The sequence below is a fragment of the Lates calcarifer genome, linkage group LG6 (genome assembly GCF_001640805.2).
Source record: "Lates calcarifer isolate ASB-BC8 linkage group LG6, TLL_Latcal_v3, whole genome shotgun sequence".
Lineage (NCBI taxonomy): Eukaryota > Metazoa > Chordata > Actinopteri > Centropomidae > Lates > Lates calcarifer.
Genome location: NC_066838.1, coordinates 8,205,882 through 8,218,052, shown reverse-complemented (window position 1 = coordinate 8,218,052; position 12,171 = coordinate 8,205,882). Strand labels below are relative to the sequence as shown.

Sequence of the window (12,171 nt, the reverse complement as noted above, 5' to 3'; positions counted from 1 at the left end):
TTCCACTCTGGGAATTCATAATGTTATCTAATCTAATCTAATTTTCCTCACCTTTAAATTCACTGTATGTGCCTCATTGTTTCAAAAACCTGGCTACAGTCCTGGAGATGCTTCCAGTCCATCCTGCCTCCTTTAGTTATTTGGTTATTTTGTTTGCGCCTTTTCTTGTTTTTTTGTGTTGACTTCAGCAAGAATATATTATATAAGTTTTTAAGTATCACATTACACATGTAGTGTGTTCTCTGCACTATGTGTTCCTGTTAAGCAAGAGGACAGATTAGGAATTGGACCAACATGCAGAGCTTTAGTTTTAAGGCTTCCTCAATTCAGGTGACTGCATTGATGCTAACCTAATTAGCAATTCTTCAAATCAAAGTTTAGTAACAGTGTTTGCACCTTACACTGGGCTCAGAAAACAGGACCGGAGTATAAGTATATTATTATATAATATTAGTTATTTTCTCATTTTTTTATGTTCTTGAAGATCAAATGTACAAAATATTTGGGATGTTCTGTCTTCTTCTAGGGCACACTGATGAGGGGAATCTGGGTAAATAATTGATTTCCTTTATTAAATCAAACTATTGTAAAGCTCTACAGACAAATAATCCATGATACAGAGGAGGGCAGATGTAGCTCATTCATGCACTCATGAGCCAAAATATTATGACCATGAGCAGATATTGGTAACTGCGATGTATGTCAAGGTCTGGTGAATATTAGACTGGTGACATGATGTCAGGGGATGTGCTTGAACAAGTCTGAGCCGTGATAAGGACTTAAAGGATGCACTGCTAATGTCTCAGTGCCAGAATAGGATCACAATGTTTTGGCTCATCAGTGTATAGCAGGGACACGTCCCTGATAATTAGCATATTCAGCACTGCTATTCTGAAGAAACCATGTATATGCATGAATATGCATTAAGTCATAGTAGCAGAATATTATTTCAGACACTTCATTCTCTCCATATGCAGCATGTTTCAAGCTTTTTTTTCCCATTCCCTCAGGTCTTGGGTATTTATCCTTTATTTCACTCTGGTCCCCTCTTACCCCCTCTATACTTTCCAATTTACCAAACATAGTTTAGTGGCCTGATGCTCTGTATTCATCACACTCAGCCTCACTCTTTCATCTCATCCCCCCAGACTAATTCACTCCATTCTCTGTCTTTCTGTCTTCATTCTTTCAGTCTATAGTTCAATTTCACATCAACCAGCTAAATTTCTTCCCCCGTCTCCTTCTCAGTCGCACACTCCTTTCCGTATCTAACTTTCAAACAATCAAAACCTTCTTCAAAAAGCCAAAACTCACTTATATAATAGATAGCATTATTCTTCACAAAGCCTCACATACTCTTAGCTACCTCCTGCTAATTTGCTCTGTATGTGTGATCTGTTTCTCTTCCCTATCAGCTGGATTAAATTTCTCACTGTAACATGCATATCTGCTTGATCAGATCCAAAACTAATCTCACCTCTGCCTACTGCATTTCTCTTTCTCCTGCTCTCTTCCTATGTCTCAGCTTCCCTCGGTATAAAATACAGATTGCTTCACCACAACCAAGAGATTTAATTTCTACCTGTGTCCTCTCTCCTCACCGCTCACCGTTTCATCTTCTCACAAACTAATTTAGTCGGCATCCATCTCCTCTTTCCATCTCTCAGCTCTACGAGGCGCATCCCCTGTATTATATCTTACGATAATCTGCATAATGTGCATCTCTCTTAATCACTTCTGAGTCTATTTTCCTTTACTTTGTGAGAACAATTAGATATCTTCCCCTTTTGTCTTCCTCTTACCTCCTTAAGGTTGTCTGTCCACTGGGAACTTCTTATTATACTACAGAATTTTTTTTCTTATTTTCAGGGCTAAAGACTGTTGCACATCCCCATCAGAGCTGCAAGCTTAGCATGTTTTTCAGAGAAGTGAGTGTTAGCAGTTAGAAATATTGAACCTTTTATGAAAAAAGAGTGCACAGCTTCAGCTGAGTTTAGTACTGTACCAGCAGGAGGTGGGACTGCAACTTCTCTCCAACATTTGATCAACTCTAAAGCAAGTCATCCTGGAAATCGAGGGTTTTACTTCTTAGAGGAGGAGAAGCTAATTATCCCTCATTTAACATAAAAACTTTCTCCCTCGTCCTAAATTCCTCTTGATTCACAGACTCAGATGAAAGTCTAGTTTAAGGGCAGAGATTCATAATGTCAAGTCTTAAGAGGTATAATCTGAGCCAGACAAACAAGGCCATCACTAAAAAGAACAGCTGCCTCAACCAGCCTTTACGTTACACTTCACTCTGTGAGGTAGTTGGGTTTAATAGAACATCTGATAGTCTTGGCAGATATTTGAAAATTCTCTGGGGTGTTACTTTGCTGGGCTAAAATACCATGACAGCTGTCTTACCCATCCTAACCTAATTCTACGTGAGAAAACAGATGTCTGGCCTTGCAAGATTAGCAAAAAAAAAAAAAAGTTAAAATGTGCAAACCTTTGACATGAGTGGCTGAGAAATAAAAACATGCTCTATGTAACAGGAAGCAGGTGGGTTAGTGAAATATTTAAAAATTAGTCTCAGTGACTTGACCAGTGATTCTCTTTTTTCACATGCATCCAAACGCACAAATGTGAACAATAGGAGTTTTTTTTCATCTGTTTAGTTTGCTTTTTGGATTTTTTGTTTGCCACTGTGAGTTACAGGAAGACCAAAATACAGCTGACTACTTACATGGAACTTAATCTGAAACCACTTCATTGTGGTAAAGCCGCAATTAATATGTCGCATTCATGCAAGACAGTTTTGACATGTCACAGTAGAAAAAGCACAGAGCACAGGAGTAAATTATATAATTAATGATGACTGAATTCCATTTAGCTGCTCTGGTTTCAGGGTCCTAATAAAGAGCACAGTTGACTAGAGCAGAGCCCTGGATTATAACACAGCAGGGTTAATTTTCAGTTCACCGTAGTTTCATTCAAACCTTGGTATTCAGCACTCAGCTGAACGGTACATGACCCCAGCTGAGGCAGCGTTTCTCACTATTTTCTTAGTGCTACATCTCTGGGGTTGGCACCAAAAAGGTGGTATTAACCTTTCTACGCAGCAGGGTTTACTGTCTCATGGGCGAAAAGCAGTGGTAACCCTCTATCAAAGTGTCAAACCTTACTTATCCCAGGGTTAACTGTGTGGTTTAGAGAAGGGTTAGCTCGAGGTTACATGTGCAGTGAAAGCCTTTGTGCATCTTCGCCTTAGCAGTGGAGGAGCTGAAGATGCTCTGTCATCATTACAGAGTCCTGGTTGAAGCATTCACCTGCTGCTGTTGTGGACTTAAGAGTAGACTGACTTAAAACTAGAGGGGCTCTAGAATGATGTGCCAGAAGAAATTAGGTCCTCTGTAATCTAATAAAATCATTTTATTTCTTTTTGTTCTACTTTATTTTACTAATAAGTTTTCTTTTTCTTTTATTTACTTGATTTCATTGCTGTTTGTTTTAATTTGTTGCTTTACATCAGGCACTTTGTTTTTGAAAAGTGCTCTACAGTTGAAGAAACCTTCATTTTTATCATATAAAGATTTTGATGTTGTACTTCCTTTAACAAAGAATGTCCAACACCTACCAAACCAATAAAAAATAAAACTGAAACCAAAGGGGCACGTCGACACTCCCACTCAGAAAGGACCGGATACTAACCTCACCCACAATTTATGCTGTAAGTTGATGAAACTATTTTTACATGGAACATCTGCCTCCACCATAACTGTTGTTCACAAACCACACTTGATTCAGGTCTGTTGAAAGCTGCTGTACTAGACTTAAAAATACTTCTCATCCAGGTCAAAAAAGGAAGTTTCTACTCTCGGTCAAAACGCCCAGCTTAGCTCCTGCCTGTGATAGCAATCCATAGAGTTTGAGGGAAAAGCAATCCAAAGCCACAAAGAGCATATGAGGGGACTGATGAAGGCAGGTTGGATGGAAAAGTGAAAAAAAAAAAAAAAAAAAAAGAATGAGAGAGAGAGAGCAAACTTGGTCGGGAGACGTCTGGAGATTTCTATGTGTTGCAGAATCAATTCGTCCCTGTTTATTCGTTCTCCTCCTCCTCCTCTTCCTCCCACTAGCCCCGGGCATTGACAAGACACCACAACACCCGACGCCCACGCAGGAAGTGCTCAACAGCGACTACCTAGAACCCATCTGATTCCCCTCGCTGTGCCCCTCACCTCTCATCCTCCATCCGTCTCTCTCCCTCTCAATTCTCTTGGATGTCTCTCACCCCATTTTCCCCCTGCAGCCTCCTTCCATGTTATTCCCTCTGAATTCATCCGTCTCCCTCGTCTCTCATATTGCTGTCATACCCATCTCTTCTCCATCCTTTCCTTCATCTCTCATGTTCTACTGTTTTCTCTTTCCCCGACCCCCCTCTTCTCAGCGTCCACTTTTTCCTGTCTCATTTTTTCTGTCCCTCTCATTCTCCCCCACTCACTTGTGTTCTCCGTTTTGTCTCCTAATATCAGTTATCTGTTTTCCCGTTCTCTCTGTCTTTAGCCTTAGGGCCCCTACGCACCCTGTGATAACAGGGATCTTGCAGGTTCATTGCATGTCACACTGTGTGAAATGGGTCCATTCTTTGTCACAATCTGTCAGACTCTGTGATGCCTATTTTTAGGTATATCCGAATGTGCAACAAATGTGGGATGAGCGCTACGATGTGGACAAAAAAAGGAAAAGAAAAAAAAAAAGAGAGAGAGAGAGAGAGAGAGAGAGCTTTACCCAGAGCACTGGCACATATTTTTTGTTGTTTTTTTTTTCACCTTTAATGGATCTTACAATGGTCCAGCAGCCTGAGAGATTCCATGCCACACTGTGATTGGTTGGTTTGTAGACATGGGCTGTAGCAGCAATAACATCATGCTAATTCAGTCCTAAATTTCAGACTGTCAGGATTTTGACTGAGCCAATCTTTAGTCGGCAAAAATCCATTCCAGTAATTGTTGGGCGTGTTGCACAATGCAATCTAGAACCACTGTGTTAGACTGGTGACCAAAGACTTTACCACAATCACCCAAATCCAACAGTGTGTGTGGAATTCTCTGTTATCTCTTTCTTCCTTTTCAAGATTTTATTTCCTCTTCCTGTTCACATCTTCCGTATCTCCCTATTTTCATCTTTCTCTCCATTTCTCAGACTTTACTGACTCCCTCCATCTCTCTTTCACTTTCCTTCTGTCATGCCCTATTCTCTGTCTTTCTCCCTCCCTCCCTCCCACTCACTCTCTGTTTCTTTCTACCTCTTATCTCTCCTTTGCTCATTTTTCCCTCTCCTTCTCTTTATCTCTCTTTGTGTCTGCCTCAGTGGGAGTTTGGAAAACACTCCATCTCTCTCTTGAAAGAAAAGTGTTGCTTCACTCCCTCTGCTCTCTTTTGATTTGAAATAAAAGGCAATGTGAAATATCCCCCTGACGCTCTCACACACACACACACACACACACACACACACACACACACACACACACACACACACACACGCGCGCGCGCGCTGACATTCATTGCGACTATCCTCTCCTACATCAACTCAATGGCTCGAAGACTGAAGCAATACAGCTGTATGAAAGTGCAGGAGAGAGAGGGAGACAGTCTGAAATGAGCCTGGTGTATTGGGAAAGGTAGGATAGAATGAAGTGTGTGTGTGTGTGTGTGTTAGAGTGTGTGAGAGAGAAACAAATGCATCTGGTGACAGCAAAGAAGAGTGAGGGGTTTATGGTTGCTGTGGTGGTGTCAGTGTGTGTGTGTATGTGTGTGTGTGTGTGTGTATGTGTGTGTGTGTGTGTGTGTGTGTGTGTGTAAAACACTATCAGGTAGAGGGCTGAGGAGGAGGAAGCTCTCCCAGGAGGCAGAGTGTGTGTTTTCATGTTGTTCGGCTCAAAACAATAAAAGAATGAAAACAGACCAGATCAAAAAACAAATCAGTGTGGGGCAAGAACAAAATAGTACAGTCAGTTTTAGTCTACCAAGGTAAAGTTAATGACTACACAAGGCACAACAAATGCACAAATACACAAATAATATAGAGCTGTCAAAGAATATTAATTTATGCCTCTAGTCCTTAGCCTATCAATGGGCCAATTAGTACAAACATATGTGCATCATATAAATTCAAATTTAATACCTACATTATTTCATTTAGAGGGTTTCAAAGTTTCCAAAGATATCAATTGTGTTTTAATTTGCACAAAATCATAGAAAATGATTAATTTTCCATTAAAATGTGATTCTGAACCACATCCAGGATCTGAATGTTTCACTCAATTTGAAAGTAATAATTCAAGGAGGTCTGTTTAACAGAGAACAAACTACATTTGTTTTATAATTAATGACAGCATTGTGCTCATTCTTAAGTTGATTTAAATAATAGTCTAGCTAGCTCCTGTAATAGCTTTGTGAAAGTGTAAGCTGCATTGCTTAGCTTGGCTTTTCTGACTGCCACGAGCTGACATCTTAACCTACATGATATTTACTAAGTATTCCACTGAAGATGAAAATCTTTCTAATGAAGGGCCTGTTAACAGGAAAGTCCTCACATCCTAATTTGACCTTTTCTTCATTACAGCAGGTGCAATGGAAAGGTCAACCAGTTGAACCAGTAACATGATAGTAACTGCAAGACAAATATGTATATGTGCTACAGATGGCTAACTAGAGTGATCAACAGCAATTACATTAGACAGTTAGATGCAGTTGATTTCTATTAATTTAAGGGCATTTGCAATAATTCATTTGCTTGAAATATTTTCAAAAATATTTTATTTGATGTTAAAACAGCCTCATGTAGAAGATGAACTAATTAAGTTCGGTTTATTCTTCACTACAATTTACAATCAACATATATACCACCATCACTACCACACACACACACACATCAGCTCTTACTTGTTTATCTTCCTGTGAGTGCAAAAACACACACATCGAATTCAGGGCCTTATGACAACCCACAAAGAACCAACAAAATCGGTTAAATTGGTGAGATTTTACACCACCTCATATTTGCCCCAGCAGCATAAAAACATTCACGTTTCCCTCAGTAGAGCACACACTCCCCTCCCGACTCACCAGTGTAGTCTTCACGGCAGATACAGGTGTAGCCTCCCTCTCTGCGGGCGCACACCCCTCCGTTCAGGCAGGGGTTGGAGTAACACAGGTTGATCTCCGTCTCACAGTAATCACCCGTGAAGCCCACCGGGCAGCGGCAGCGTAGGCCCGCGATGGGATGGATGGGCCGGAAGAGGATGGAGGGCGAGGAGATGAAAGGGGCGGAGCTGTTGAAACGTAGCACCGAGATGCACTTCATGTAGTTCTGGCACGGCTCGCGCAGACACACATTGTCGTCAAATGGGAGCACCTGGAGTGACAGGAGACGGAAGGGGGAAATTAAATGGTCATTGTGAAGAATATCCCCAGTTCATCCTAACTCAGATTAGCTTCTGTTACACCAGCTTTCATTGGACTTTCTGAAAAGTGAAACATGCAAAAGGCCTTTCATCAAAAGTATCAATACAAAAATGCAAATATGCTCCTTTCCCTCAATCAGTTATCAGTCAGTCAGTACAGCTGTGGGGACACTGCAGTCTGGACCAAATAAGGAAAAATCCTTGATTCCATTTTAAGCAATGTTTTTTCTTTTTTTTTTTTTTTGGAATTCATAATATTTATTTACAGTCTCAACAGTATCTTGATTAAAGCACTTTTGCCTTAAGTTTTGTTCTCCTCAGGTCAGAAACTTATCAGGTCTTTGCCTTGATACTTTAAATAAATGGTTTGCCTTAAAAAAAAAAAAGTGGTGTATATATCCCTATTGCTATTGGCCTTTTTTCTGCTCCCTTTTTGCTAAAACAGGGAATATTATACAGTTACTGTTTGCTGTCAAGGCCACTGACTCAGATGTATTTGCAAGATTGTGTCTTCTTTGACAGTAGGAGAATACAGCTTCTGTTCACGTGTTCATGTGTTTGTGTTACAGTGCCTGTTGAGACAAGGTCGTATACATTCAGCTTTAAACTATGTATCTCTTGACACTGCTGCCGTCTCCCTTGACCCTTCATAAATCTTTTCTCCCTTCAGGTCAGCTGATCTCTTCTATCGAGACATCTCCTCCTTGTATGCATGTGAAGAAATGCTGTGCACATTGTTACCAATGTGCATGCTGTGTCCAGGTGTGTGCAATTTAATGCATGAGAACATATAGTGGTCATATCAGTCTATTGTTGCATAAAGCCATACGGCTGTGCTGCCATAGCATCTGTATTGTATTATTATCAGTTCACATGCAATATGCTCAGGTGATTGTCTTGAGATGCATGTATGCTTGCACAGTGCATCTGCTTACTTCTGCTTCGCCTGTATTTTTACATGTAACTCTGATTTCCAGCTGTGGTATATGTGTGCATGACCACATAGGCACTTCACTGTCTTTTCCCATAAACCCACTTATTTGAAGAGTGTCTCAGGTTTGGTCATGTGTCCATGTGTCCATATGCAAATGAATACAAATTTTCTGACACCATGACTCTAAAGAATATAAAAAGATTTTGAAAATTTAAGAGGACAAGTAAATCCAAACCATGCCAGCAAGATGCCCCCCACAGCCTAACAGAGCCACCACATCCTTTCACTGTAGGAGTCAAGCATTTAGGCCTGTACCACTCTTTTGGTGTACCTCACCTGAAGGATGACTCGTCTGACCATATCTCTTTCCACATCTCTGTAAACCAATGCCAGTACCATACCGAAACAGTCTGCTCATATCATACTAATGCATGAGCATCACAAACATCAAGTGGGCACTTTTGACCACAATTTCCAACCCTATTTACTGATGTCTTTTCCATAGATCTAAATGCAGAGCTCACTTTAGTCATTGTTGAGCAGTCTTTGTGACTGAAGCTCCTGCCATCTGTGCCCAAACAATGAACCCTCTTTCAAAGTCACTTAGATCTTTTCCTCTTCCATCTTGATACAAAATCAGAATCAGCTGGGCCTGCTCGGCATTTTCAAACAAGCCACAGAGCTTGATTGGATGTAAAGTGCTTCATTGTACCATTGTTTCCCCTCTCATTTATTAAGCCTTTAAATGTGATACATATGCATTTTAATATATTCACACTTTCTCACTTTGTGCTGTATACTGTGTGTGTCTGTCTTGGATAAGTTACATGCACCAACTCTAAGTATTTAAGAGTGTGATTCCTGTGTGTGCGACTAACCTCCATCTGAGTCAGTGACGTCAGCTTCAGCCTGTTCAGGTACAGCTGTTCCTCCAGGGCTTCAGAAGGGAAGAAGTGCCCGCCAGGCAGCGCAGCAGAGAAGCTGACATTCAGGATCCCTCCCGGCGCCGCATCCAGGTCTGGCTGGATGTTGAAGATGAAAACGTCCTCGACGGGCACTGAGAGCACCGCAGACACTCCCTCCAGGAAGTTACCCAGCAGTGGTGACAAGAAGTGCTCCTGGGACATGTTCTGGAGGCGGACAGTGACACTGCTTCCCAGCATGTCCTCTGTGATGATGAGGACACGGAGAACGCACTGGGCTGAAATGCTGTGGACTCCATCTGAGGAAGAGAGCAGAGAGGATAATGGTTAGGTAAATGAACAGATGTACCAAAGTGGACAAAAGCGTTAGATGAGGAGGTGAAGGAGTGGGAGTTAAAGGAAGAAAAAAGATTGAGAGGGTTGGAAGATGACTAAGAGTGACATATAGGTGAGAACAGGAGAAAGAGTAAGAAAAGAGAGATCAATGAAGGGGGAAGGCACAAGGGAGAAGGGTCAGGGACGGGAGGAATAAACTGTGGAGAGAGAGAGGAGGAGATAAAGAGACAGAGATAAATGAATGTAAGCCAGAGAGGATGAGAAAGAGAAAAGGTGAGGAGGTCAGAGCTATGCCATGAGATATGCAGATTAGACAGCATATATACAGGACTCTATCTCACTACACGTGGTATCACACATTATGTACATTCACACCTACACATACAAATACAAGACAAAATAGATGGAAGAAGAAAAAAAAACAGGATTGTTAACAAAACTGCTTCACATTCATGACAAAGAATGTAACAATGCTGCCTTTAAGTTTAAAAGGACTTATTCTGCCACTGAAGTGAGCAAATTCATGTTGGAGGCTATTAAAAGTCAAAACACTGCCAGAGGCCACCTCAGGAGAACAACACCAAAGCACACACTTACACACACACCAGTCTATTCTCTGTCAAATCTGCAGTTAGAGTTGTCAAAAGTAAAGCTATAATTCAGTGAGTTATTTAAATGGAGTGAGAGGGGGGCGACTCAAACTGCCAGTGCTCGGATATTCAAATAATCTAATGGAAAGGAAGTTTGCTCTTGCCGGATTTTACACAAAGTATGAAAAAATCTGCAGTGTGTTAAGTTTCCAGTTTCAGTGACAAATGAAAGGAAAAACCAACAGAAAGCGTTTTAGTAAGGTGTTTGGTCATCGTGTACCACCGGAACAGATGTTTAACTTAGCAGTCCAAAGTCTCCCATAGGTGTTCACTTGGATTGAGATCTGGTGACTTGTCATTTTCATACTCATCAAACCATTCAATGACTCATTCCTAAGGTTTTTCTAACAAGCTAAGGGCATGGCTATAAAGACGGCAATGTTGGTCTGAGAGTTGGTTGATCCACCATTTTGGTCCAGTTCAAAATATCTCTAACAACTATTGGATGGAAACCATGTCTCACAGAGCTGTTAGCGTAGCTGTAGACTTAGTCTTGCTCTGCCAGTATATTCAGTCATTGTATGCACACAGCCAATTCCCCAGTGGAAGCTCATGGCAGGCTTCAAATGTGGTTGATAGGAGGTTTGTGATATTAAAAAAACATGGTATTTTCTGAGATCTACTTCACCATTGCTGGCAAAGATGCTGCGTTGTGTGTTATAGTAGGAAAGAAATGAGCATGTGATTGAACACACCACAGAGAAAGAAAAAAAGAGAGGGAGGGAAGGAAGAAAATGGAGAGGTATAACTGAGGTTTCTCATGTAGAAAACGTCATTCACACATCAGCCTGTCTCCTCACATCCAGAGCTGGTTACAAATTCAAACACAGCGCTGGGTCTCTCCACCCCGTCGCTGCAAAATGAGTTTATATGAATCGCAGCAGGTCACATCACTCACAAACGGAACATAAATGTTGGTTTCAGCAACAGATACAGGACTCTTTTCATCTACAATGGATACAAACACAGTGCAGCGGTAGGCTGCATTGTATATTGTAAGGCAATTTGGAGCAACAAGCAGGCTAATAACTATAAAAGAATACAAGTGCACACGACCACGCCGGCATGAGGAGGCAATTTTCTGCACCGACGCTGAGGCAGAGAAAGCGAGGCAAGTGGAGGACAGAAGAAAGAACAAGGGGAAGAAGGAGAGAGAGAGGAGCATGGCAGCAACGGATGGAGGGTGGGGGTAAGAGAGAGAAAGAGCATGTTGACACATGGAGGAGCAGAGAGGTGGTGGAGGGTGAAGGAGAGAGGAGGTTCATTAAAAACTGTAGATAGCAAAAGGGGACAATGGAAAAGAAGAAAAGGAAAAGAGGATGAGAAAGAGAAGGAGGGCCTTTGACAAGGGATGAACAAAGACAGGGAGATTGTGGTGACTCAGAGATTGGAAATCAATAATATTACTACTTAGGTATTGCCGTAAATAATTGATTGATTATTGATGCTTCTTTTTCTTTGGTAATGCTATAGTATAAATAAGTGTTTTGAAGTGTAGATGTTTTAAGATTAAACAAAAATCTAATCATTCATTCATTCATTCACAATTTGTTGGTCGTTTCCTTTTGTCATAAGGTGTTACCAAATGAGAAAGAGAAAGTAAACGTGTCAGAATATGAAAAACAACAAGATGCAGCCAGAAACATAAAGACAAGAAAAATTCAAAGCTGAATAAATGGAGAAAAAAATGGAGAAAAGAGAAGGAGCGAGGGATGGGGGGATGGGGGTTGGCTTGGGTGGCAGCTGGTTTGATTACCGGATTATGAGGAGCCTCACTCCCCACTGACCTCTAACACCCACACACACATGTACTCACACATGCACACACACACTAAAATCCAGAGCCATTCGTAATAAATGAACAGCCACAGGGAAGAACGGCAT

General features: G+C 41.2%; 1 protein-coding gene across 1 annotated transcript in view; it reads right to left on the bottom strand.

Annotated features, from left to right (window-relative positions):
- celsr3 (cadherin, EGF LAG seven-pass G-type receptor 3) overlaps positions 1-12,171 on the bottom strand; it is a 104,612-nt gene that overhangs the window by 71,305 nt on the left and 21,136 nt on the right. Inside the window, 2 exon segments of the mRNA XM_051070982.1 lie at positions 7,107-7,395; positions 9,257-9,600. Of these exon segments, the coding sequence (XP_050926939.1) occupies positions 7,107-7,395; positions 9,257-9,600 (633 nt within the window).